Source organism: Doryrhamphus excisus, linkage group LG5 (genome assembly GCF_037039965.1).
Source record: "Doryrhamphus excisus strain RoL-2023G ecotype Guam linkage group LG5, RoL_Dexc_Guam_v1.1, whole genome shotgun sequence".
In the NCBI taxonomy this organism is placed as follows: Eukaryota; Metazoa; Chordata; class Actinopteri; order Syngnathiformes; family Syngnathidae; genus Doryrhamphus; species Doryrhamphus excisus.
Window position 1 is genome coordinate 5,235,943 of NC_136361.1, and position 27,081 is coordinate 5,263,023.

General features: G+C 42.4%; 1 protein-coding gene across 1 annotated transcript; it reads left to right on the forward strand.

Moving 5' to 3' along the window:
- Positions 1 to 564: 564 nt before the first annotated feature.
- pkd1l1 (polycystin 1 like 1, transient receptor potential channel interacting) lies at positions 565 to 26,817 on the forward strand. The gene is made up of 51 exons (XM_078790492.1): positions 565 to 667; positions 1,610 to 1,753; positions 1,853 to 2,085; positions 2,906 to 2,984; positions 3,597 to 3,762; positions 11,107 to 11,346; positions 11,405 to 11,537; positions 11,596 to 11,793; positions 13,101 to 13,279; positions 13,390 to 13,593; positions 13,666 to 13,829; positions 13,902 to 13,979; positions 14,116 to 14,301; positions 14,389 to 14,454; positions 14,518 to 14,688; positions 14,756 to 14,833; positions 14,908 to 15,050; positions 15,127 to 15,247; positions 15,314 to 15,437; positions 15,524 to 15,716; positions 16,376 to 16,432; positions 16,500 to 16,766; positions 16,839 to 17,054; positions 17,111 to 17,224; positions 17,312 to 17,460; positions 17,520 to 17,620; positions 17,706 to 17,898; positions 18,630 to 18,713; positions 18,786 to 18,993; positions 19,056 to 19,162; positions 19,236 to 19,335; positions 20,330 to 20,458; positions 20,528 to 20,701; positions 20,777 to 20,945; positions 21,031 to 21,059; positions 21,134 to 21,318; positions 21,409 to 21,541; positions 21,579 to 21,713; positions 21,782 to 21,900; positions 22,679 to 22,789; positions 22,866 to 22,959; positions 23,041 to 23,121; positions 23,996 to 24,054; positions 24,133 to 24,352; positions 24,426 to 24,530; positions 25,571 to 25,711; positions 25,778 to 25,903; positions 26,006 to 26,134; positions 26,211 to 26,339; positions 26,399 to 26,515; positions 26,593 to 26,817. Exons 1-51 carry the CDS (start codon positions 565 to 567, stop codon positions 26,755 to 26,757), a joined length of 7,149 nt encoding a protein of 2,382 aa, XP_078646618.1. The 3' UTR covers positions 26,758 to 26,817.
- The last annotated feature ends 264 nt before the right edge of the window (positions 26,818 to 27,081 follow it).

Genomic DNA, 27,081 nt, shown 5'->3' on the forward strand with positions numbered 1-27,081 from the left:
AGGCAGGCAATTTGCAACAACGCAGCGTCGGTATTTATGATGATTTATGATGTTATTCTTAAAACTTCCAACCTGCAGACCTACCAGAATGATGTTACTGTGGAATTGAGCTTGTTGTTTTTGTGATTTCCCTTTTTTTTTGCCTGCCTGGCACTCAATTTTGTAACGATTGACATGCTGTTTTTTTCTTATCATTGTCTTCCATTTGCAAGATAACATGTCACCCAATTCACATGGTTAACAAATTACAAATACATTTAAAAAGTCCATGAAATATAATTTAAAGACATAATAATCATGCAAAGCAGGGAATATATAATCAATTTCAAAAAACATTATTCAAAAAGTAAATATGTGTTATTTTATTAGTATTACAGTTGAATTAATGGAATAATTTCTATTTTAACAGCTAAATACTAGTTTTAATGTGTCATTTTAATGAGTGAATTATTTCCCAATTTCTTGGCGTCCCCTAGTGGCCAACTGCCCCCTTAGCATGTGCCTATATTGCCTAATGGGCCAGCCGTTGTGCTTCACAGGACTGAAGAGCCATTTCTGCACCAAATGAATGTGTCGAGTTCTGCAGAGAAATTCCAAGCAGGAGAGAGTCTCCTCTTTGAGATTTGGGAATGTGGGAATCTGGCTGGACGTCCCAAGCAGAACACGGGTGAGAATATATCTGTCAACATGTACATTGGAAAATGAGAGAAATCTGTCATCTGGTCCTTCTTATTCTTGTTCTTGTTGTGGAAGCGTGTTATATCATGGACATATGAAACTATTAAAATGGGAGGACGCTGGGAAAAAATTAGTTTCCAGGAAAAATGGGAGAACTGACAGGTATATGAAGGTGAGAAACTATTTAACACACAATAGACCTGTGCTTCCTTTCTTGAATCATTGTATTTAAATAAACAATATTAAAGTTTGATTGAATTACATTTTAAATACAGCTTACTTGATGCTAAAACCAATTAAATCCAATATATGAAAAAAGTACACATTTTAGCTTTGTCTTAAAGGTATCCGACGAAGGAAATAAAAGTAATATCTAGTAATAACTAAACATAATTAATTTTAGAATATGTTGGGGGCCAACAAATACGAGCTGTGAGCCAAAAATGGCCCCTGGGCCACACTTTGGATACCATGCAGCAAGCTTCATTCATGTGCTAAAAATAAAATACGATAAAAACACAAAATATTGAATTTACTTACTAAATATATTTTTTAAAAACACACTATAGCGATCTGAGAAAACACATTGCAAATTATGAATTACTTATTTACAGTATATTTTTCTTACAGTTTGTATTAATGTATATTGGATTTATATAAGAATAATAAATATTTACATCATTTTCATTAAGAAAAATGCTATATTGGTACACAGTGAATATAGGAAACATATTAGTAATTGCTGTGAAAGGAAATAGAGGAAGGAATAAATAAGCTCTGCTTCTTCCTACTCCTTTTCGGACGTGTGAATTGGGAAACTAAACAATGCATGTTCAAAATCAAACTACACTATTATGACTATGACCAAATAGTTGGTGAGTTTAGTTTGTTTTAGACACATATTGTGATTTTTTACATTTGTTTTTTCCAGGGATTGTGCGTATGAGTGAACGCAGCCTCCGCTGCATGACCTCTGAGGGTCAAAGTTCACAGCAGGTCAATGTGACGGATGATGGTTCCTTTGCCGTGTCATTGAAATGGATTTGGGAGGCTTTGGACAAAAGTGAAAACTGCAGTAGGTCTAATATATATATATATATAATTTTTTTTAGGTCATGTATTACACATTTTAATACTTTAATAATTTTTTTAAAATTTAATTTAATTTTTAAAGAGGTGACCATCTTCACCCCGGGCCACTGTGTCCAATTGCAACCATTGGAGGTCTCTCTGCCTCACGGCCTCCTCGCCGTCCATCCCCGCACCCCCCTCCCACAGATAAGACCCCAAAGCACAGACATGCAGGCTGGCTATGTGGGTGTTCCCGTCACAGGGGGGGTGTACGTGACTGACGGACGGGAGAAGGAAGAACTCCAGGGAGCGGAGGACCAGAGGACTAGCGCCCTGGTATGTCAGGGTTTACAGTAGAATGAAATACTCTCTGTTTGTTCTCTTTGAGTTTATTTTCTAAATCTACATTCGACCCATATTCCAGATCTGGACCTGCAGAGGTGAAGAAGTTCACACAGTCTACATTGTGAGTATTCTGTTTTATTAATACAGTCAAACCTCTTAAGCCACAGTTTTTGTATGATTTTTGCCCAATTTTTGGGACTGTCCACGCATTTTCTATATTGAGTGTGACTGCTAGATAACACCCCATGGGGCCAAAGAAAGATCAGAAAGTCAGCAATTTCATAAATGTGAGAAACATTGTTGAGTTGGGTTAAATTGCCTCATTTTTTACATTTTGGTTTTGATCGAACCTTTTAAAAAAACAAAAAATAACAAAATCTGAGGTACCACTGTAATGTACATATAGCCTAATAAGCTATGTTGCTAATGGAGTTGGTCCTTACTCGTAGGAATAATGATTTTTTGGTGGATGAGTGGTTAGCTCGCAGGACTCACGGCTCGAAGACCCAAGTTCGATTCCACTCTCGGCCATCTCTGTGTGGAGTTTGCATGTTCTCCCCTTGGTTTTCCCCAGGTACTCCGGTTTCCTCCCACATTCCAAAAACATGCTAGGTTAATTAGCGACTCTAAATTGTCCATAGGTATGAATGTGAGTGTGAATGGTTGTTTGTCTATATGTGCCCTGTGATTGGCTGTCGACTATAGGGATAAGCTCCAGTGCCCAAGTGAGGATAAGCGGTAGAAAATGAATGAATGAATATTACTAAAACACACACAGCAGTTTAACACAAGTGTACATGTGTACTTACAGGTAGTTGTGTGTCCTCCAGTCATCGACCTTGGAAAGCGTAAAGTTGGTCTTCCACCCTGCAACACCAACAGTGACAGAGGTAAGAATAAAATAGTTAAAGATGATTTCATGTGGTACATTTTATACTGTGGAACCATGAAGAAAGCAATGGAAACAGCATACATTAAAAATAACAGACATGGCAGCTCCAGGAAGACTAGGCTCTGAAATGAAGCTGTTCCACAAGTGTAAAAAGAAGTTAATCACTTTCAAGGTTTCAATTCATAGCTCCATGGCACCCGACTTGGGGTCCCCCAGCCACTCATAATTTCTATTGCAATAAATTCATTCATTCATTTTCTACCCAGCTGTCTTTGGGCGAGAGGCGGCGTACACCGTGGACTGGTGGCCAGCCAATCACAGGGCATATATATAGACAAACAACCATTCACACTCACATTCATACCTATGGACAATTTGGAGTCGCCAATTAACCTAGCATGTTTTTGGAATGTGGGAGGAAACTGGAGTACCTGGAAAAAAACACGCATAAACAGGGAGAACATGCAAACTCCACACAGAGATGTGGGATTGAACTCGGGTGTCCTAGCTGTGAGGTCTGCACGCTAACCACTCGACCACCGTGCAGCCCTATTGCAATAAATTCAAATTTTAATTATTAACTCTTGCTTTGTGATATGCTGCTTGGCAGTCAATATTTATGCAGCGAGTCAAGCTTGTCCCACCGATGTGGATGTGACCTTTCTGGCTGTGGGTGATGTGCCGGAGCCTGTGGAGTTTCTGTGGAATTTTGGAGACTCCACAACCGTCAGAGGCACAACCAGAAATGTCACAAAAAGATACAGGACTCCTGCAAGGTGGGTGGTGCCTAAAACCGCTTACTTTTACTGTTTATTACATTTTGATTCCATTCATGAGCAATATTGTCAGGTCCACTAGGCCTAAACACCTAGCGGCTATGGAACGGAAAGGCAGTGAGCTCACACAATGGGTTTAATTTTGTCGAGCTGGCCAGCAAGGGAGATCGTTGGACCGCTGATGGAAGCACCAACAGCGCACAAGGAGTCTCTCATCATCTTCCTGCAGCGAGCCTTCTTTTATTTGTACAAAGGGGAAGTGAGTCAGCAGACAGTCTAGCGCCTGTCTGTGGTCTAGGGTATGGTACAGAAGTGTAAAACACACATTCGTATATGATAAGCTGCAAAAGCATAATCAATCCTACATTTCCCTCCTGTTGTGGGTTTTAACACTTCAAACGCCTACCATCCCAAAGTGGGGTTTAGGTGGCCGTCATCATAGGTCCACTAACAGGGTGTACATACATGAAGGAGGCGAAAAAACATCCACACGCCTGCGAATACATATTAGGTCGTGTGAGTGCAAAAAATTCCTCCCTTCCCTCCCTTCTAGCATGGGACGAGAGCAGCTTCATGCCATGTGTGTACTGGGAAAATAACCTGAAAACAACACAATACAATGTTACTTCCGGTAGCAATTTACAAGCTGGAACTCTTTTGGACATTTCAACAGCGGTCAGAACCACTGTCGGCGGTAAATGTGTGGTGTACTTTACCGGAGGTCCACTTTGTCCTTGAGTCCTTTAAACGTCGTCGTCGTCCTCTTCGCCTTCACTGTCCTGATCCACCTGTTTGTATTGTTCGCTAAATGATTGTAACACTACGTTGATACGTGTGTCTAAAGCATCAGACAATCTCTTAAAAGCTATTTTGCATCCGCACGAGATGAGCATTAGCAGGATGAAACCGAAAGCCAGGGTGAGTAACAATGAAATGACCGGATTTTTCCAATTTCCAAATGTATCTTGAAACCACTGCAGGACAGGGTTGGGCGCTACCCCCTCCTGTCGCTGCATGTTCTCTTGGTAGGTTCTAAACCAGGACAATAGCTGTGTGATGCTGCCATTTTCTGCAGTATGTAATGGGATGAAAGCACAACATTCACCTGAGTCTGGAATGAATTTACACAACCCTCCTTTTTCAGCCAACAGTAGATCCAGAGCCAACCGATTTTGTAAGGCCATGACGGAGGTGGCGTGCAATTGTTCGGCCACCCTGGAATGCATTAACTCAGTGAAATTTGTCAGCACCACTAATTTCCAATTTAGGTAATTGATGAGTTCAGTGTGCTTGTATGTCATTACGGGAAAGATAGCTGAGATGATCGGCAGATGGGATGCGGCGGCTTGTCCTTCATCGATGAGCTTAACACTGTATGGAACGCCCCTCGGCATCCCAATGGCATCGAAGTACACGCCGTGGTTTGTGAGTGACGTCTCAGCTTCAGAGAGGATGCTTCTTTTCTTTCTGGTGCTGCCTGTCGTTGCGTTCCCTGTCTCCTTTGTTTCCAGGACGATGGTGGTTGACTCTTGGACTACGGTGACGAGGGCACATGTGCCTGTCCATCTGTTGGGAAGCTTACCGTACAGAGCTCCCCCTCCACAGTACCACCACAACCTGGATCTGATGTAATGAGTTGGGTTATCTTCTTGGTTAACGGGATCTTTATTGATGGTGCGGTTGCACAGCTTGGTCGTGCTCCCCACGTCCTTGCAGGGTGGGTCGGAGCAGTTGGTTCGTTGGAAGCATACAAAGCTGCTATTCTTGTCTGGCAGCATGAAGGTGGGTGGCGTGTCTCTGTATGTGCTGAGCGGGTATCGTGGGGATAGATTAGCACACTCACCTATCAGTTGAACTCCCAGAGACATGTTCCATGCACACGTCTCGTTCAGCACAGGTTGGACCAACAGGAGGGCCAACTTTGACATGAACCTTAACACCTTCAGCCTTGAACACTTGGTTGTCTCTCATGATCACGACTGTGGCGGCCTTGGTGGCTGTGGGAGACTTGGTCGGGGTGTAACAAACCTCTATGGGCACTCGGGGGTGCTTTTGTGAGTTGGTCCAAGCCCACAACGTCATTCTGGAGCAGTTAGTTGCATCTGCTCCAGGTAGGGCCGTCATTGCTGCAAATCGGAAAGTCAGGTTTTTGTTAGCTTTTGTCATGGTTACCTTGTTTCGCCATGCTTTGGCGGTGGCTGTGATACTCAATTTGGGCCAATATACACCATCTTGGGAAGTGATGTAATTTGACCACTCTTGCCACTTTTTGTCGTTGTCCGCCGACATTAAGTAGAACCAGTAGTTGTGCCATTCAGCCATCTTTGTTTCTTGCGTGAACTCCCATTGGTGGACGGTCTGGGTTGGTCTTTGCTTTGGTCGGGTTTGACCTTGAGGTGTCTTTCTGCTGTGCTCACGAATGGTGGTGTGTCTAGAAGTCAGGACTGACCGGAACTGGTCCAACGGAATGGTGACGGTCTGATCGTTGTTCAGGATGGTTAGGTTGATCTGGGTTCCGGTCTGCTGCAGCCATTGTTTTTGCGTCTGTCCGTATGACGTAGTGCACCCCCCTGGGTGACTAAGGCTGAGAAGCAGGAGCAGTAGGCTCAGCATCCTGCAATGGGATTACCTTTTTGCAATGGCTTTGGTGAACCCAGGTGGATCTTTCTTGGATTTTACAGGCGGTTGGCGTGGTCAACAGGACAGTGAAGGGACCCTCCCACTTTGGACTAGACCAGTTCTTTCTTTTGATGACTTTTATCAGTACTTGGTCTCCTGGTCGTAGCAATTCCTGTGTAGGAGGGAGAGAAACACTTGGCAGATCATTTGGTCTTTGAACTTCTTTCTGCTTGAACAGTTTACATAACCACTCAGTCATAGGGTCTAACTGACCCCGTTTGTCCTGTACTGAGTGTCCTTCCCACATGGGTAGTTGAAAAGGTCTGCCCATGACTGTCTCAAAAGGTGTCGTTCCAGTGTGTGTTGGAACAATGCGCATGTACATCATCACTAAATACAAACATTCAGGCCAGCTGCGGCCTGTGTCGTCCATTGCTTTTTTAAGTCTGGACTTAACGGTTCCGTTTGTTCTTTCAACAAGTCCTGCACTTTGGGGATGGTATGAGCAGTGATTTCTTAATTGTATCCCAAGATGTTGACTCATTAACGTCACGATGTCGTTCACAAAGTGGGTTCCGTTGTCGCTCCACAACACTTTCGGGATGCCATGTGTGGGCACAATGTGTTTGCAAATGGCTTTTGCCACTGTAAGAGCATTTGGATGTTTCGTTGGAACAAGTTCAACCCACCTTGAGAAGGAATCGATCAGCACCAGACAATATTTGTATTGACCGGACGTTGACAGTTCAATATAATCCATGTGCACAATCTCAAAGGGGTATGTGCCTTCGGGAGTTTTACCTCTCCTAGGACGCAGGTTCCCCTGTGGATTGTGCTTGGCACAGGTCAGACATGACCTACAAAAATTTTTGAAATAGGTATTGAGACCCTTAGGTATATGAAACGACTTTTGTACCAGGGAGATCATCCCTCCTGTTGAGACATGGCACTGCCCATGGCTCAATTTAGCAACTGCCTGGAACAAATTTCGTGGAATGCATGGTTTGAGGTCGACCTCCCAGAGGCCGGACGGCGATTTGACGGCGCCATCCTCCTGCCAAGAGGTGAGCTCTGTTTTGGAGGCAGCTGATTGCATGTCTTGCAGGATCTGAAATGGAATGGGACTATCTGCGTCTACATGAAGTGCATAAAGGGGACCATGAGCAGCCAATTTGGCTGCCTCATCTGCCTTGGCATTGCCTAAGGATGTGGAATCTGTACCTGATGTGTGTGCTTTGCATTTAACAACTGCTATTTGAGATGGAAGCTGGACTGTTTGGATCAATTCTGTAATTAATGGTGACTCGCGGTTGGTAGCCTGTTTTGCCTTCAATGTGGACGGGTGTTGCCGTTGTTAAGAGTCCTACATCTGTTTTTGATTTTGACCAGAATGTTTCCGGAACGTCAGGGAAGTCTGTGGCTGACAGTGGCTGAATGAGCACTTGTCAGTTTGCCAGGTGAACGGTAGGTGTGGCTACTGTTGTCCATCTGACTGGTAGTACTACAACAGTACCATAACCGCACACCTCGGAGGTGTAGGTGCCATCAGGTTGTTCTTCCCAATGACTTCGTCCGGGGAACGTCACATCCCGGGCGAACTCGGCGAGTTCCTTCCAATGTCCCTTTTGGGGCTTGGTCAGTGAAATGTGGGGGGTTCTTTGACTTATCAGGACGGTGGCTTGAGGTGACAGATCCACCAATGCACAACAATAGCCCTTCTCGGATGCAATAACGTACCGAGTGTGAACTGTTTGGGGGCCCAACATGTGGAACGCACGCTCCCACTGCTTCTCAGGCGGGTCTTGTCGCCTGAAAAGTAGCGTAATGTGGAGCGGCCATTCCTTCTGTGGCCTTCCCGTGGGACACAGTCGTTGAGCGGTGTCCATCAGGGTCTGAGTTATGGACCTGGGTCCCGAAGGGGTCAGGTCGAGCGAGTAAAAAGTCGCTGGAATGCGTCGACTTTGGACCACTAGAATTTCTGGTTTGTCTGGCACCAACTTACCGTTTCGATGAATCAAATTCAATCCTAGTTTAGCCATAAGGTCTCGACCCATTAGGTTTGTCGGACAATCGGGTGCCATGATAACTGTAGTAGTCACCGTGGTGCCGTCCTCGTCCTCCATGTCTATGGGTCTTGAGTATGCCTGCGCATATGGTCGACCTCCTGCTCCTATCATGATCACTGTCTTATTGCTTTTCTTTAGTCCCCTTATCGTCTGTCTGATCACTGTCTTATCTGCCCCTGAGTCTAAAAGGAACTTGACTGGTGTCTTGTCTGGTCCTACCAACAAAGTCCTGTAAGGTCTGTCTTCGTCCCGCGGGTCAAAGTCATGTAAGTTAAGCACGGACAAGTCGAACACGTCAATTTGCTGGTCTGGTTCGTCTGAATCATCATTGAGAAAATCGACTTGTTCTTCCTCTTGGCGTCATTGTGGGGTCTTGGGCTTTTTTGGTTCTTTGCACTCGTAGTAGTGGTGTCCCTTTTTCCCACAATTGTAACATTCATCATTGGTTTTGTTGCGTGGCTGTCGATTTTGGTTTCGTCTTGGCCTTTGGTTGCCGCCACGCCCTTGAAAATACACTTCATCGGTGCTTGACGTTATTGACGCCACCAATGTTGCAATAGACTTGAGGTCTTTCTTTTTCTCGTTGTCCACATCCTTTTTCTTCAATTGTTGTTGAGCATGGCACGCCCATTCCATGATCTGATTTCTTGTCATGGTGCGGTACCCCACATTATGTTTTTGGATGAAATTTCTGATTGCAGGGTCCAAACCGTTCACGATCCATTGACGCAAATTTGCTTGATACGGTCCGTCTTCTTCGGGACTGTATGGAATGCCACTATTTTGGACGAAAAGTTTCTCCAATCTTGTCACAAAATCGTGGGGTTTCTCGCCGTCTTCTTGTTTGCATTCCTGGATTTTTGAAAATGTTGGTGGTTTGAGATAGGCTCTCACAATGCGACCTAGGACGCCATCTACCGCTACTGCCAAACCACCACTGTTGTGGGCAAGAGGTCGTCCCTCTGGGGTCCGCCCAGTGAAATTGCCTCTCACCCTTCCCCATCTGTGTCCCAGGGCGGTTCGAAATGCGCCCTCTGTTTCCTGTCCATTCAAGTTGAAGGATGTCAATAGATCGCGGAAGTTAGTGCACCACTTTTGTGGTTCTTCTTCCACATCACCCAAAACCTCTGCAAGCGTCCTCGCATTCGGTTTGAGTCCAGGGGCGGTAGACCAATAGGTTGGGGTCTACGTCGGGGTCAATTCCGTACCTCGGATTTGCCACGGCGATCATTGGAAAAACACCGGTGGGTGGGGTCTGAGTTTCTGTTTGAACTGGATAGGTCTGGTAAGGCTGTTGTGAATTACCTTTAGACCTGGTCAAGGGAGGGGAGAAATATTGTGGATAAGGAGGGGGTCGGGCAGGACTGTCGACCTCCCTGGGTCCAGATGGCAATGCAGGATACAAACCCCCCGCGGCGCCTTGCGGTTGAGGTGGGGCCGTTTCCTGTCGTTGCATCGTCGGACCTACTTCCTCTGTTCTCGGCAGAGGTGCGGTTTCTTCATCCGGATGAACTTTCACAGCTGCAGTCATCTTCACTTCCTTTTTCTTCTTCTTCTCTTCCACTTTCTGTTGCCTCTTCTTACATTCGGTTTCCCACAATTTCAACACGCGCAGTTGATCGTCGCAATCGCTACACTTACCACGTACCTTTTCTGCATTCAGTTCTTTTTTCACTTTCTCTATTTTAGTCAACATTTCGAACGTTGGGTCATATCCGTATTTAGTCACCCATTTGCGTAAGTAACAACAACTACCGGGGTGTTGTCTACGCATGTAAATCACATTTGGGTGGCTTTCTATTTCTTTACTTTGATTTTTTCCCATTGTGAAGTCACTTTATTGTTACAATTACTTTAGTAACACACGACACTGTTACAATTACTTTAGTAACACGCGACTTATTGCTACAATTACTTTAGTAGCACGCGACACAGTATATAGGAATTTACTTAATAGGTGTATTTCTTTACACAGTATCAGTACTTCGATACTACACAACCAGTACTTCGGTTAATGTCTACCTTCCAACTGTATATGTCTTGTCTATGTCTCACCTTTCCGGTGCATAGCCCTGGTTCGTTGGGACCCCTCGCCACCACTCCAAGACGGGGTAGGACCAAAGAATGGCCTCCGTCACAGGAAAGGAAACTTGTCACTCTGTCGACGGTTCGTTGGTCCCACGTCGTCTCGAACAGGTAGATGTTGAGGTCCCGGGTTTCGGCACCAGAGAAAAATGTCAGGTCCACTAGGCCTAAACACCTAGCGGCTATGGAACGGAAAGGCAGTGAGCTCACACAATGGGTTTAATTTTGTCGAGCTGGCCAGCAAGGGAGATCGTTGGACCGCTGATGGAAGCACCAACAGCGCACAAGGAGTCTCTCATCATCTTCCTGCAGCGAGCCTTCTTTTATTTGTACAAAGGGGAAGTGAGTCAGCAGACAGTCTAGCGCCTGTCTGTGGTCTAGGGTATGGTACAGAAGTGTAAAACACACATTCGTATATGATAAGCTGCAAAAGCATAATCAATCCTACAAATATTATGACCTCATAATATATATATATATAGTATATATATATATATATATTATGAGGTCATATATATATATATATATATATATATATATATATATATATATATATATGCATTTTTCTATGTAGGTATAACATAACAGTGATCATGTCTGATGGTGGCACCTCCCTCGCTTCTGGAGCGTTCCCCTTACTCGTGCAAAGACCAGTGAAGCTCAACAAGCTGGTGCACTGGGCGTCTGTTCTTCAGAACCACACGGCCACAGTAACATGCAGAGTCACTGCCGGCACAGACGTCGCTTTCTCATGGAGCTTTGGAGATGGGACAAGGAGGATGGGACAAAGCACAGAACAGCACATTTTCCGAAGGTGAGAAAGGAATTAGGATTTGGAAAGCAAATTTACTCCTCACCTCTATTGCTTGCAGGACTGGAGAGTTCCAATTAGAAGTGACTGTGTCCAACAGAGTCAGTTCTGCCTCCCTCAGGGGTGTCATCTTCGTCGTAAAGCAACCATGTCAGCCTCCACCTGTCAAAAACATGGGGCCTCGCAAACTACAGGTAAAGTCTATCATATGTCGTATTCTTGTGCAAGTATCTTCATGTATTCTTCACTCAGGTGCGAAGACACGAAGTTGTCCGACTGGGAGTGACCTATGAGGATGAAGTTGACTGTGAGGCATCAAAGGGCCTCCGATACACATGGACGTTAGTCGATTCCGCAGGACACATTTTGCCCATTGCAGATGCTCACAAACAGAGTCTGGTACTCCCGGGTCATTTTTTACACTACGGCACCTATACAGCCATAGCCAGGGTAAGAAGTTGTATGTTTTCTGTTAGGTCGTATTAGACCTAAAAGCAAATCAAAAAGTGGACCATAGACCGGTTAGATTTTTGAGTAATGGATATTTAATAGTGCAATTTTAGATTGTAGTGCTAGTGTGTTGTGTGTGCACATAAACAAACAATCCAGATATTTGCTTGAATATTTTATTTGCAGACACAACAGGCAATTAGTTAATTAGTTTTTTTATAATAATGACTTGAGTGTAGCAAAATTAGTAACAATACTTTGCATTTTTGCCCCTTTTATGTCCAATAACTTATTCCCTGCACTTGCAAACAATACAATATATAATAAATACAACAATAACAATGTAACAGGACACAAATAATAATATTTGTGAAAATATAGACCTGTAAAAAATACTACCATCGATAAGCATATCGACATATGGATCGATCCAACCCGCTCCACTTGCTAATACACAAGACTGGGCGTTTCCTCACAGAATTTAAATGTTGTTTATCCCACGCAGACGAATTGAAGGCACAATGTAGGGTTTAACCTAAATTTTTGATGTTATAGTAAAGAGTAGAACTCTTGTATTACATATTGAAATGATTGGGTCAATGGTAATAACCATAACACAAACACAGCAACAGGTACGTCCATTTAAAAGCAGTACAAATTACTTACCACATTAAATTATCTTCACCGTCGACACCGCAAACCTCTCCACGCTGAATATCTTATCCACGCTTTTTAATGTTTATTGACGGTTTTGTTTTGACTGTTCATTCACACTAGCAAAAATGATGACAGCGTCAGTCATGTTCCCGCTCGATTTTTAATTTTTTGTTTCCGGTATTTATGAGCATGCGCAATAGTGTGATAAACAAGCGCCATTGTTGTGAGTGTTAGACCTAAAAGCAAATCAAAAAGTGATGACGGCTTCATAGTCTTTTTTTTTTTGCTGTCAAGATCCCGCCCGATTTTTAATTTCCTGTTTCCGGTATTCATGGGCATGCGCAATAGTGTGATAAACAAGCGCCATTGTTGTGCATGAGGCATTATTAATCTCAACGGAGTGAAATTTTCTCGCCATGTTACTTTTTTCTTTTGATTTTTATTTCCATTCAGAAGTCAAATGCATTTGTACTTAGTAACTCAAACAAGAAGGTAAGTTAAGTCTAAACGTTTACTATCATATAGAATGTTTGAGCTACATTAGCGCATGTATTTTGGAAGTATACAAGTTATAATATTTTTATCTGACAAAATGTATTGTGTCTCAGAATATCACGTTTGTACGTATTGAGTTTATAATTGCCATGCAGGTCCAGGTTGTTGGCAGTGTGGTGTACAGTAACTACAGTGTGAGAGTTCAAGTGATGCCCAGCACTCCTGTGGCCACCATTCATGGCGGCACCAACATCTTCATTAACAGGAACGTCACCATGGTTACACTCGATGGGTGGAAATCATATGATCCTGATTTCCCCACGAATCCAATCAGGTGGAGTTATTTTGCAACCCTGTAAATATATATGTTGACATACATAAATTCAAATATAGTCAGTGCTTATTTTTGACTGAAGTCGGTAATCATTTCCATTTGAATTCTAGCGTCAAGTGGATGTGTGAACCAGTCAGCTCCATGAAAAGTTCCTGCTTCGATCATCATGTTGTTGCTTCCTCAACTGTGCTCAGCTTTCCAGTAAGCTTCCTGAAACATAACTTTGACCAGTATCGATTCACACTCACCGTCCACAGCGGAGAACGATCAGCGTCATCAGAGATCTTTGTCACATTAACGCCGAATGTCATTGGGTAAAAGACAGTCACGACTGATTGCAGCTTGATCCCAACCGCCGGAATGACCTGTTTTTTCTTCTAACCCAGGAAAGTAACAGTATCGTGTCTTCTGTGCGAAGGAGACCAAGTCAACTGGGATGAGTCTTTCTCAGTTAAAGCCTTGTGTGAAGACTGTGAGGTTCCCCCAAACCACATCCAGTACACTTGGACTCTGTACTTGGTCAATGCGACCTCTAAATCTGCGGTAGAAGGTAAAGCACGTTAATCCTGTTAATTAAAGTGTTATTTTAATAGAAGTTCTTTTATTGTGTATTGTCCTCTAGTCCCATTTTGTTATACAGTCGATCTTGGCGCACCATCCCCTATAATGGAGAGTACCTCCTCTGACCCAGTAGGATCAGGTAAGGCGCCACAAAAGTACTCACCAGCTGCATAATCCTTCAACAATGGCTGTGTTTTCTAACTAACACTGTGCCCAACTACTCATTGTGGTGATTTTGTATGAATTATTTAACAGCTAATGCTCTTTATTGCTAGGAGAGGAGCCCTCCAATCATCCCCGAGGGGAACTCAGTCTTATTAAGCCTTCAAACTCCTCCACGGAACAGTTACTGCTTGTTCTTGATGATGGTAGCATCCATTTGGATGTTGGAAGTGAGTTTCCCATTGATTACGACTCCTCTGCTGACTGGGAGTTTCTCGCCATCGAGAGTGCTGGACAAGGTACCGTCAGGGTGCCGCCATAATGGCGCCACTGTTATCTGAATGTGAGATATTACTATGAAGTTAAAGCCTAATGGTCTTCTACAGATTATGATGTTCCATTCCAAATGGCAGAGGAGGGAGACCCAGGAATCTCAGCAGGGAGGCCCACAGGTACAGATAAATAATAATATTATGGTCAATAAGTGTATTTACTTATACTGTATGTACTCCCAGGTATGAACGGTGAGGCCTTAAATGCAGGAGATGACTCGTCGTCACATGACACTAAAGGGAGTAATCTAATGGACTACAGTTCAAGTCGGCAAACAATTCGGGAGCCGACTTTGCTTGATCTACCTCGAGACCCGGTGGAGGCGGGGTTGTTTGCATCGTACACCTACACAGGTACACACAAGACACAGAAAATGTCCTCTCATTGCCTAAATAATCACACTGTGACACATTTTCACAGGACTTTCCTCCCCGTTGCTCAGCTTCAGACCTTTCAGTCTGAGATCAGGGAGTAGATACATGCTGGAGGTTATCGCTAGTAAGTTTCATATTCATCGCTGACATTTTTCCTAAAAAATATCAGGACGCTGACCTCTATGTACTCTATGCAAGAATCTCAAAGTAGTATTTTGGGTCGGACTCAACTATTCTTGAGAACAAAGCCCATTCCGAAAGGAATGACATGCCAGGTGCAACCAAGTAAAGGTCTGGAGTTGTACACACACTTCAGTATCTTCTGCACTTCAGGGAGAGAGGTATCAACGCTTTTTACTGTCAGAATACAATAAATAGTTCATAATTTTTATTCTGTTATGTGTGTGTGCACTGAAGGACTTAGTGTACGAATACAGCTTCAGTATTGGGAGCAAACCTCCCAGGTTATTATACCAGGGGAGAAACTTCCAGTACTACTTCAACCTTCCTTCTGGACACCTCAGTGATGACTACAAAGGTAAAACATGCAAATGAAATAGATTTTTCCATTGATTAATAGTGTTAATTTGTATTTCTCTTTTAGTAATTATTTACACAAAAATCAGAAGCAGCACATACGGGTCCTCTACCAGAGTTTGCCCAGCAACTGTTCAAGTCCTTCCCAGCTTCTTCAGAGATATTTCCTCTGATGATCCTTATGTTGAGCTGTAAGCAGTAATAAAAATTACATTACGAAAAATTATAGCAAAGTCAGTTTCTCACTACATGTAACTGTTTTCCTTTCGATCTCCAGGTCCCAGTCAGGTTTAAAGAACCTCTCAGCGTTGGTCCTTCTTGGGAACAATGCAGAGATACGTAACTATGTCAGTCTCTTGTCGGGCATTCTCAACAGATTGAGTTCGGACAGCCAGACTGGCGAGCGATGGCAGAGACGTATGCGCAGTGTGCTCATTTTCACTTTGTGCAAATTGGAGAGCAGTGACCAGGTACACAGACACAACACAAAATATGATTATGTGGTATATTTGGGTGTCTGGAATGAATCAAAAATAAATAATTATTATTATGAGAATTTACAAAGGGCTGCACAGCAGACAAGTGGTTAGCGTGCAGGCCACACAGCTGGGAGACCCGACTTCAATCCCACTCTCGGCCATCTCTGGTTTTCTCCGGGTATTCCGGTTTCCTCCCACATTCCAAAAACATGCTAGGTTAATTGCCGACTTCAAATTGGTATGAATGTGAGTGTGAATGGTTGCGACCAGTCCAGGGTGTTCCCCACCTCTTGCCCGAAGACAGCTGGGATAGGCTCCAGCACCCCCGTGACCCTTATGAGGATAAGCCTTAGAAAATGAATGATTGAATGCATGAATTTAAAAATAAAGTTGAAACAAGTAAAATTAGAACAATTGCAAAATTGGGAAAAAAGAGTAAAGACCGAAGCTCATACTAATAATATGTTTTTTCACCGATATCACAAAGCTGAGTAGCATTTTTTTCTTGAAATATATACAACGTCTTAGCATAGCGAAAATCTGGCCATTGGTGGAAAAAGTTTGGACACCCCTGGGTCACAGCTAATTAAAAAAAATGGTCTGACTTTTACCACATTGTAATAGCATGTTATTATGTTATTCAATGGCAGGACTCGATGGTAGACAGCATATGCATTCTCAGAGATCTTTTACAAGTTACCAGGCAGGTAAGTTCGCCCTTCCACAAAGATAAATGTGGGCTTGAATAAGCACTTGACTTTTTATGCTTCTCAGGTAACATTAGCGAGTGTCAGACAAGTGGCCGCACATGTTGGGGCTATCGCTCGGCAGCTCTCTCATCCCGGTGCAACTTTTGGGTACCGACTGGATGAGCGCACACTCCACACCTTGGTCACTCTGCTAGCTTACAGCCTGGAGGCTGCTGTCACTGCTGCTGTTGACGTTACACATGAGTTGGAGTCGGACTCATTCAGAACCAGAGCAGAGCAGCAAGAGCAGATTGTTGACAATATTTTGCAAACTGCTTCTGACCTGATTCTGGTAAGAGATGCTTTATTTATATATGCCTGCCTTTATTTGTTGATATAATTTTTTTGCCCTTATGTTTTCTAGAAACACGTCGTGTTCAGCAAAGTCCAAGAGTACAGAATCAGTGTTGGCGTCATGTCTCTCTATGTCACGCGCCAACACTCATCAGTCATGACAAGCGGCTCGGCTGTCTTTCACATACCCGAACCCCTGCTCCAGTCTCTCAGAGGAGACTGTGTGCTCAGTCTTGTTGCTGAATTCACACACTCCCCTTGGACCTGGGCCCACTATCCTGGCACGGTGAGTAGCAATAGCTTCCACTTCATGACTCAAAAGATTCATTTGTTGTTTTGCAGATAAAAGGACCAGTTTTGGACTTGACTCTGTATAAATGCAGCACAAGGAGAAAGATCACTGTTCGATCCCTCGTTCATCCGATCATCACTGAACTGAAAACAACAAAACACAAAGTATGCAACTAGTTATAGTAATAATACTATGCTTTACTCCTGCAATATTCAGTTCTAAGTCATGTGACCACATGTGTTTCATTCAAGGATTCTGCAGGAGAGTTCATCCTCCTGCGCAACCACATCAACTATCACAGCTTCAATATTACCCAGGAGTACTTGCAGCAGGCCATCCAGCTGAGTGTTGTGTTCACGCTTCCACCCAACAGGACATTTCCCATCATGCTGCTCTACAGGTATATTTGCTTTTGTATCTATGGAGTGATCCTTCCTAAATTATTCTTTATCCCGCCAGGATGTTTGCCAAGCCGACTCCCAGCATGCATCACCTGCGGAGCGTTCACCAGTGGGAGACTAACACCACACGCATCACCCTGCCACCGTCCTACCTCAATGGTAGGCTTTGGATCCAGCTGTCAAGTAAACTACACTCAACAAAAATGTACAAAACACTTTTTTTTTTTTTTGCGATGGAATCCAGCTCCAGGGGTTGGCTACTTGGCGCTATTGGATGTCGACTTTGCAAAACCAGTCAGACACAAGCACATTAGCAGCCGTGTCAAGTACACTCTGGCAGTGGACGCCAGTCAGTGTTTGTCCTTGGACCAGCAAAACCGAGCCTGGACCAGTATCGGCTGCAGGACGCACCAAGCAGATGGAACGGTCAGCTGTAGGTGAGCTATTTGGTACTCTACTCAGGTTGTTAGTATAAAAAATTAAGCAAATTGTACCTTTTATTGGCCCGAGTTCAACATTTTCAACTATAGGTAGAAGAAGCATTGTAACTGTGAGTGTAGTATTCTACACTGGCCACTTGGTGGCGGTGTTTGTTGAGACCAGACCAGATGTGATCACCATAAAAGGCATTTATTGCAAGTTTAAACAGGAATAATAACATAATAATCATAATAACACAGGCTACTGTAGGTTCAGATGTCACTTCCTGCCCACTACGCAACTGTTCGCCACCAACTAAGGTCCCTACTAAGAGGGAACACATTTACTGCGACACACACGAGCAGGAGTTTCATTTACGGCTTAAATTGATTTACTCTTTTTTTGTCTACATATTGGGGAATATGACAATATTAATGACACAATAACCACTACAGGAAGTACTCTTACCAGAAAAAAACAAGGAACTGCTAACGCGAGTCTGTTATCTTATCGAAGTCTTATTTTCTCTGATTACGTATATCTACTATATTGGTGTATATTGAGTGTTATTTTATATCTAGAGGGCTCTAATAAAGTTAAAAACCATATTCTATGTCATAGCTATGAAAATATTCCATGTGTTAATATTGAATCCTACCTCACAGAAATGAATTGGAACCAATTAACCGCGATAAACGAGGTACGACTGTAATTAGAAGCAGGCCTCACTTGTTATTTGCTGTCTCAGTTGTCACCAGTTGAGGGCGCTAACAGTCACGCAACAGCTGATCCAGAGCAGCCATGACACAGCGCGCCTGGACCCATTCATCAGGTGACATCCCATGTTGTTAAAGAGAATGAATAAATAAAGTTACATGAGACTAACTGTCATATTTACTTTCAGTGAGTCCTTTGATGCAACTGTCCTGGTTGTGCTGGTGCTGTGTGTGTGTTTGTACGTACCAGCATGGATGCAATGCCGGAGAGCTGACGTCATCTCCGAGCAGACTCGGAGAGTCCACTTCCTATGTGACAACACTCCAACGGATCCACACTTCTACGCAGTTACCATCCACACCGGCCTCGGTTCTGCACACAGGATGAGTGCAAAGGTAACACAGTCACATGTTAAGTTGGAGTAGAATTTCAACATAACAAACCATGTGATCTTTAGGTTTACATAGTGCTATACGGTGGAGATGGCACCTCACAAACAAGAGAACTACACGTCCCAGGATGCACTCTGTTTAGGAGGAACTCTCAAGATACCTTTATAATCAGGTCAGCATCTCCTCTCCATATACAACCTTTAACAAGACAAAAAATACATAAAATAACTTTATTGACATCACAGTGCAGCAGAGAGTCTAGGTCCTGTGTGGGGGGTCCACATTTGGCATGACAACTCAGGACCTTCACCGCACTTCTACCTCAAACTAGTGCAAGTATCTGAGGTAAGGGTCTCCTCTTTTGTGGATGTATAAGCCTCAATGATGCTCGACTGGGCGCGTCCAAACCTTTTCATCATGTACTGGGTTAGCATGTTGAATGAAAGAAAAATGAAAGGATGTGAGGGCTATTTTGATATTAAGTTATTAAAACAAAAAGGCTGAAATAAATAACATATTTCAGAACTAAACACTATGTTTATTGTCCTTGTGAATGTTAAATAACCCGCCATGGGGCCAAAGAAAAGTTGCAAGTGCCGGTAATTTGATAAAGACAGTGAGAAACACAATTAAATTGAAGAAATAACTCAATATAATATATATATATATATAATATAATACCCCAAAATATGAAAATAACGTCTACACCCATGCCCCGTCCCCGCTCCAGCAAATCTTCAATAAAGGTAAAACAGATGTTAAATGTTAATCTGTCCACTATATTCATCATTTATCATTTTGCATTGTTTTTGCATGTGAAACTATAAATATTCTGTATCAAAAAAGATATTTTTGTTACTATTTTTGGGTGCGGGTCGAGTGGTTAGTGCGCAGACCTCACAGCTAGGAGACCCAAGTTCAATCCCACCCTCGGCTATCTCTGTATGGAGTTTGCATGTTCTCCCAGTGCATTTGTGGGTTTTCTCCGGGTACTCCGGTTTTCCTCCCACATTCCAAAAACATGCTAGGTTAATTGGCGACTCCAAATTGTCCATAGGTGTGAATGTGAGCATGAATGGTTGTTTGACTATATGTGCCCTGTGATTGGCTGGCGACCAGTCCAGGGTGAATCCCCGCCTCTCGCCCAAAGACAGCTGGAATAGGCTCCAGCATACCCAGAACCCTAGTGAGGATAAGCGGCATAGAAAATGGATGGATGGACCTTTCACCTTAGACTGTGTTATTACCTGTGTTACTTGTATAACAGTTGTGTAATAACACAATCTGCTGACACCTCTGTGCTAAACAATGCTTTGTTTTGTATCTGGTGCAACTACAGGTGAGCCGAGCTGATGGCAAGAAGCGAACATGGCTCTTCATCAGCCAGTGTTGGCTGTCAGTGAGCAACGGGGACGGTCATGTGGAGAGAATGCTACACATTTGTACTCAATCAATCGGCTTCACTCAGGTATAAAAAAAAAATAATGAAAAGATAATTTTATTTCCCGAATGACCTTCTTTCTACCTGTGCTTGCAGATGTTAGTTCTGAAGCTGTGTGACTACATGGCCGACTTCCACATGTGGATGTCTGTGTATAGCTGCCCCTGGCCTCATGCTTTCACACACACACAAAGACTGAGTGTGTGTCTGCTGCTCTTCACGTCGTACACATGTATCAGTGCTCTGATCACATCACAAATGGATGAACCGGTGGGTTAAACCGGAGAAAGAAAAAAATCTCTTCATGAGCGTAATCAATAACACTGAGGTTTTTTTTGTTTACAGTTGTATTACATAACAGGCATTACATCTGTATCGGCTGTTTCTGTGACAACTGGAGTATTGGCTGCGGTGGTGGCATTGCCAGTGGCAACGCTGATAACGGTTCTATTCCGTAAGGGGACGCTGTTGATGGAGGAGGAAGGCACACAGCTTGATTATAAGTTTCATGAAGGTGACGTTTATCTCATAGAGAAAGTTACATTTCAAGTTGTTTCCACTTACAGTATGTATGACTTCTCACCATTGCTCCATGGCAGATGACAACGAAGCCTTCAAGAAGCATCAGGTAGCTCACACCTCTGACAGCTCACATTCTTTCTTTTCTTCATCTTCTAAGCGTTGCTTCTTCATGCGTTGTAGGATGCAAAGCAGACGGCGACAAGGGACATTAAAAACCAGAAAGATCTTTCCAAAAACAACCAGGGAGCAATCAGAAATATTGGTGTCTTCAATCTGAGAGGGAGGAAAGTGGCTTATTTGGCCTGGGCATTGTGTCTACTTTTGTCCTTTGTCTGTCTGCTGCTCTCTGCAGTGTTGGGACTCAGGTATTAGCAGATGTATACTGCAAAATGTAATCTAGTCTAGTGAAGTGTACGGTATATTTATACCACATGTGTTTTTGTCATTGTTGTCAGGTTCAGCACCAGCAAAGTACAACTTTGGATCCATTCCCTCTTTTTCTCCTTGTTGTCATGCATCTTCTTGATCCAGCCCCTTATGGTAGTAGAGCTTTATTATCTCCTTCTGATAAAATTACTTCATACTAAATAATACAATCATACTAAGTAACTGTTTGCTGTTGCAGATCATTTCCATTGCTTTGATCGTCTCCCTTTGGAACAGAAAGAGAAGTACAGACTTTCTTAGTCGTGCCACAAGTACAGAGATTGATAGATTTAAAGTCAAAAAGCAGAATATTTCTGCATCAAGCCTGACAAAGGTAATGGAAGCTTCCAGTGGGACAATCTCACCTGCTTCGGTCTGCATATATAACATTTTGATTTCCAGCTTCTGGAGCAGCGTCAGAGAGCCAGGTTCCTTCATCTTGTGCGCCCACCAGCTGCTGCAGAGCTGAGGCGTGCTCGAGGACAAAGAAGACGAGAGGCATTTGTTCATAAAACCATCAGGTGATTGTTAAAGCAACTATATGGGGGGGGGAGAACAATATTATATGTAGTTAATTAATATACAGTAATTATACCCTAAAATAACAGATTCCTCATTTTGATGACACCCTGGCCTGTAATGACAAGAGCTCTACAGTTGCCATGGCAACCCACGTCACCTACTACTTAGACTAGTTGTTGAAGTAACACTGAACCAAGAAACATGACATTTGGGTGGCTCCGGTTATATTACATTTTAACTAATTTAATGTAAAAAAAAAAGACATATAGTACCGAAATAAATTAAATTCTGTGTTCAAACGCTGTATATCTGTTAGCCGTACTTTGGCTACATCCCTGGGCTGATGCTAACCGACGCTAATAAGTAGCATAGAAATACGTAAAATTCCGTGTTGTTTACCATCCATGCTCACAAATAATGTATCCATGCAGATAAAAGACAGTCTAGCAAACAATGTAAACATTTTTTGTGACTTATGACATCTGTCTAGTACAATTTTGTCGTCTTTGAAATCCACCGCCACACACAAAACGGTACCTCTGGTTAGCCACTTCCTGTGAAGGCAACCTCTTTCACAATAAAACCGGATGCACATGCTTTCATGTGTATTTTTGTTCTAAGACATTGAAAAACTTGTATGAAGAAATAATGTGAGGAGTAAACAATACAATTGGTAATACTTTTGTATGTTTTATTACAATTGTAATATATAGTAACATCATTGTTCCCCATTGAATAATGTATGGATCTTTACTATCATTTCTTTTTGTCATGCAGGGATTTGTGTGTCCTTGTTGCTATGCTCCTCTTGATGTTGTGCATTTCCAGTGGCAGCTCATTTAGCTACCATTACCGTCTCAATAAAGCTGTCAGACAACGCTTTACATGGTAAAAAGAAAACAAAAAAAACATTGTTATTGTCCAGCACATACACAACTTTAAAATATTGATGCATTCATTTCAGTGATGGCTTCATGTCCATCCAGACGAATGAAGACTGGTGGAGGTGGACGCAGAGCATTTTGCTGAACTTGCTCTACAAGAATGCTGCCATGAAGGTGAATGTCATTTTGTGCGTATTAGAAATATTTGTGATGTTGACTCAAATTGAAATGTCATCACATGACGTGGCTCAATAGGCTGATTTCATCCCACAATCACACATGATCGGTGAGCCCATTGTGTGGAAAAAAGAGATCTGCAGGTCACATCAATGCAGTGTAAGTACAATGATTTGCATCATTTGTTTATAGTGCAAATATATGCAATTTTTATTTTACAATGAAGTACAATAAATTGCATCATTTGTTTATAGTACAAATATATGCAATTTTAATTTTAGTACATAAAAGCGTTGTCTTGTTTATATGGCAACCCAAAAATTCCGGAATGTTGGATGTGTTTATAATATGAATGAATTAGTTTTGTTCTTCACTCGAATCATACTTTTCATGACCGGTAGAAGGTGCTGTTGTTCAAAAAAAGTGGCTTGGCCTCAACTGGCGGTTTTTTTTTCCTCTAAAATGAAATACATTTGTTGTAGTGGCTATTTGTCCTACACAATAAATTTAACTTTGTTTACTTTTGTTATCTTTTTTTTCTTTTATTATTATTTTATTTTATTAACGCATAAAACAAACAAAAAAAGAACAAAGGCATTGTTGCCTCTCTTGCTCTGGTACAAAAACCATAGGCCCACCCCGGTGCATGCTGGTCCTGTGAGCATTAATTCATTCATTCATTTCCTACCGCTTATCCTCACAAGGGTCGCAGGGGTGCTGGAGCCTATCCCAGCTGTCTTCTGGCGCGAGGCGGGGTACACCCTGCCAATCACAGGGCACATATAGACAAACAACCATTCACACTCACATTCATACCCATGAACAATTTGGAGTCGCTAATTAACCTAGCATGTTTTTGGAATGTGGGATGAAACCGGAAAACCCTGCATGCACGGGGAGCACATGCAGGGTGGGATTGAACTCGTGTCTCCTAGCTGTGAGGTCTGTGCACCAACCACTCATCCACTGTGCAGCTCTCTCGTCATAACAGTGATAATTTCCAGCTATATTTAAAAATGTGTTACTATTTCAGGAGAGAGTGTCCACTTCTTCATTGTGTTGCGGTGCTGTAGTCGGACTTGGCAAGACTAAGTAAGCATTCAAACACATGAGCCCAGCATTAAAAAGTGTGACGTCATTATTTTCCTAAATGTAAGCCTTCCTTACTAGGTATGACGCCACGGACAGACTGAAGGCCTTACGGTCTCATGGCGACGTGGCCCAGAAGCTCCAGTTCACCTTGTATAGTCCAGTGCCTGACCTGTTCACCACTGTGACCCTTCTTGCTGAGAAGAACCCCATTGGCTCCCTGCTGCCATCTGTTGAAGTCCACTCAGTCAAGGTGTACAACACACCTTCTGTTTGGGATTATGTCACTGCTCTCTGCCAGGTAACGAAAAAGCTACATATTTAAATGACTTGTGGAAATTAATAAAAATTTATCTTTTTTGAAATAAATCTAGGTACTATTCCTCTGCTTGTCTCTGATGCATCTATGTATTCAAGTCTGCACTGCATGGCAGCAAGGCATGATGGGATACTGCACAGCACCATGCAACTGGCTGGAAGTAAGTGACATGCTGTATTATGTAATGTTTAATGTTTTGACACATGACCCTTGAATTGTACCGTTGTGTACACACCAAAGCAATGGAGGTCACAGTGACCTTGCTGAAAGGGTGCTGCAGCCTTGTAACATCTCGGTAATGGTAATGGTTTTATTTCATTTGAACATGCATCAGATTACAATTGAATGCATCACATGATCAGTTCACAGTTCCACATGTCCAAAAGGAGTAGGAAGAAGCAAAGCTTATTAAATCCTACCCCTCCATCTGGTACTTTTACAATCAGTAACTGTTACATTTGTTCACTTCCTGCTTTCCTAATATAAGTAAGTTTATTTATTTATTTTCAACTTTATTTTATACATTTTGATTTTAAATATTATTATAAAATTATTATTTTATATTTTGACATAAATTTTATATCATATTTTAATTTTTTAAATTATTATTTTTTGTCACATACCGAAGTACGAGGTGATATGACCATACAATGACATAATGGGTACCATAGTAACCGTCAATATAGTGATATATATAGCACATCATGACTGGTTGAAGACTCTTCATCCTTGTATTTAGCAAACATCAACTGCTTGTATTGTTTCTTGAATTGGCTCATCGTTGTGCATTGTTTGAGTTCCTTACTCAATCCATTCCATAGTTTGATTCCACATACTGAAATGCTATGGCTTTTTAACGTACTCCTAGCATATAAGTGTTTCAAATGTAGTTCTTCCTTAAGATCATATTTCTCATATTAAAAAGTATTGGATGACATTTTTAGGGAATTGGTTATTTTTAGCCTTATGCATTATTTTAGCTGTTTATCAGCAAGTTGAAGTATTTGTGATTCTAGAAATAAGGAGTTAGTATGTTCTCTGTAGGCAGCATTATGAATTATCCTTACTGACCTTTTTTGCAGTACATTTAGCAAGTGAAGATTGTTTTTATAGTTATTACCCTCCCTAAAAAACTCTAAATAAACACAATAGTGTCAAATTTCCCTGATGATATGCATTGCAAATGTTTCTCCCCAATAGATGACAGTCCAGATTGTGGTTTTCGTGTACCATTATCTTGTCATTGACCGCTCTGTGGCGGTCATGGACGTGGTGGAGCTTCTCCAGACGAACAGCAGCAAAGCACATGTGGATGTTCGGCCCCTGGCAGCGAGAGCACAAGTGAGGGGTGAAGAATAGAGAAGTTTTGTGTGCAGAACATCATACTGATATTTGATATTTTTGCAGCACATTCGCTCCCTGCTGGGTTTTGTAGTCTTCCTTCTCACCCTGAAGTGTGCCACCATGGTGAGGCTGAACAATAGGTCTGCGGCTGTCTCTTTCTGGACACTCCCTAACTTCTTCTTGCCTACGGTAAACACACAGTGGACACATTTTTATGTATGAAATAAAATAAAATACATGTTTCTCCCATGTTAAACAATACTGACTTTTTTGTTTTTTCCTCTTTTCTAGATGTCATGTTTTATCCTGCTAGTGGTTGCTTGCTCCTTCCACAGCAGGGACCACAGGCTCATTGGTGGTCTCCTCCATTCTGGGCCTTTTGTCAACTGCCGAGCCCTGTGGCTGATTTCCACTGCAGTGGTACGCATACTTTACCATTTTCATCGGTTTATAGATTACTTCTGTGTTTCAACGCCATCTTCTTTTATTTTTTTAGATGATGGCTGTCTCATCAGGTTGTAAAAGGTGTCAAAGTCTGGCGGAAGCATGCACCTTGGCTGAATTAAGCGACTACATCAGACGTAGGGTTTGTGGGAGAGAGGCAATGTCTTCTGAGGAGAGCAAAGTAAGGAAGTGACCCCCCTTTTTTTTTTACCATGTTGCTTAGTTGTGTTGTGTTTCCAGACGTACTACCTGGAGGAGTGCGAAGGTTTAGTGGATGAGCTGTTGTTCAAACTCAATAACCTGCACTACACACTCCCCGCTATAGTCCATCAGCAGACCCCCAACATGGACTCACAGGTCGTAAAATCACATAAATAAATTGCATGGACTTACTTTAAAGCAACTACTTTGTTTTAACAGTGTCTGTTGTACAGGATGGACAAGAAGAGTGTCAGTCACTTGTGAGCGGTGATCTGGAAAGACCAACAAGCCAATCAAGCAGGACAGGAGATGCAAATAAAAGCAGTACATGCAAGACAACCACTCAGGATACACATGACATTCTGGTGGAGGTTCTGGTCCACAAAGAGCATTTATAAGCATTGCTGGAGATGCACATTTGATTATAGGGTTGGTAAAGTACAACTCCACTCGGAGAATATAACCATAACACACTGCAAAACCCCCTGTTGTACTGGTTTAAATCGATTTATTGTACAGTATTAGCAATTCTGAATAAATAAATGTCACTTCAAAACATTTGTATTATTACATTTTTTGTATTTAGTATTGCTTTTCAATCACTAATAGTCAAATTACAAACATCCATTATGCAGTAAATCTAATAAAAATTACTACTTCTTAATCAAAGTACATATTTGATTTCCGTCTTAGTAAAAGTACACCTTTTATTTTCACACGTA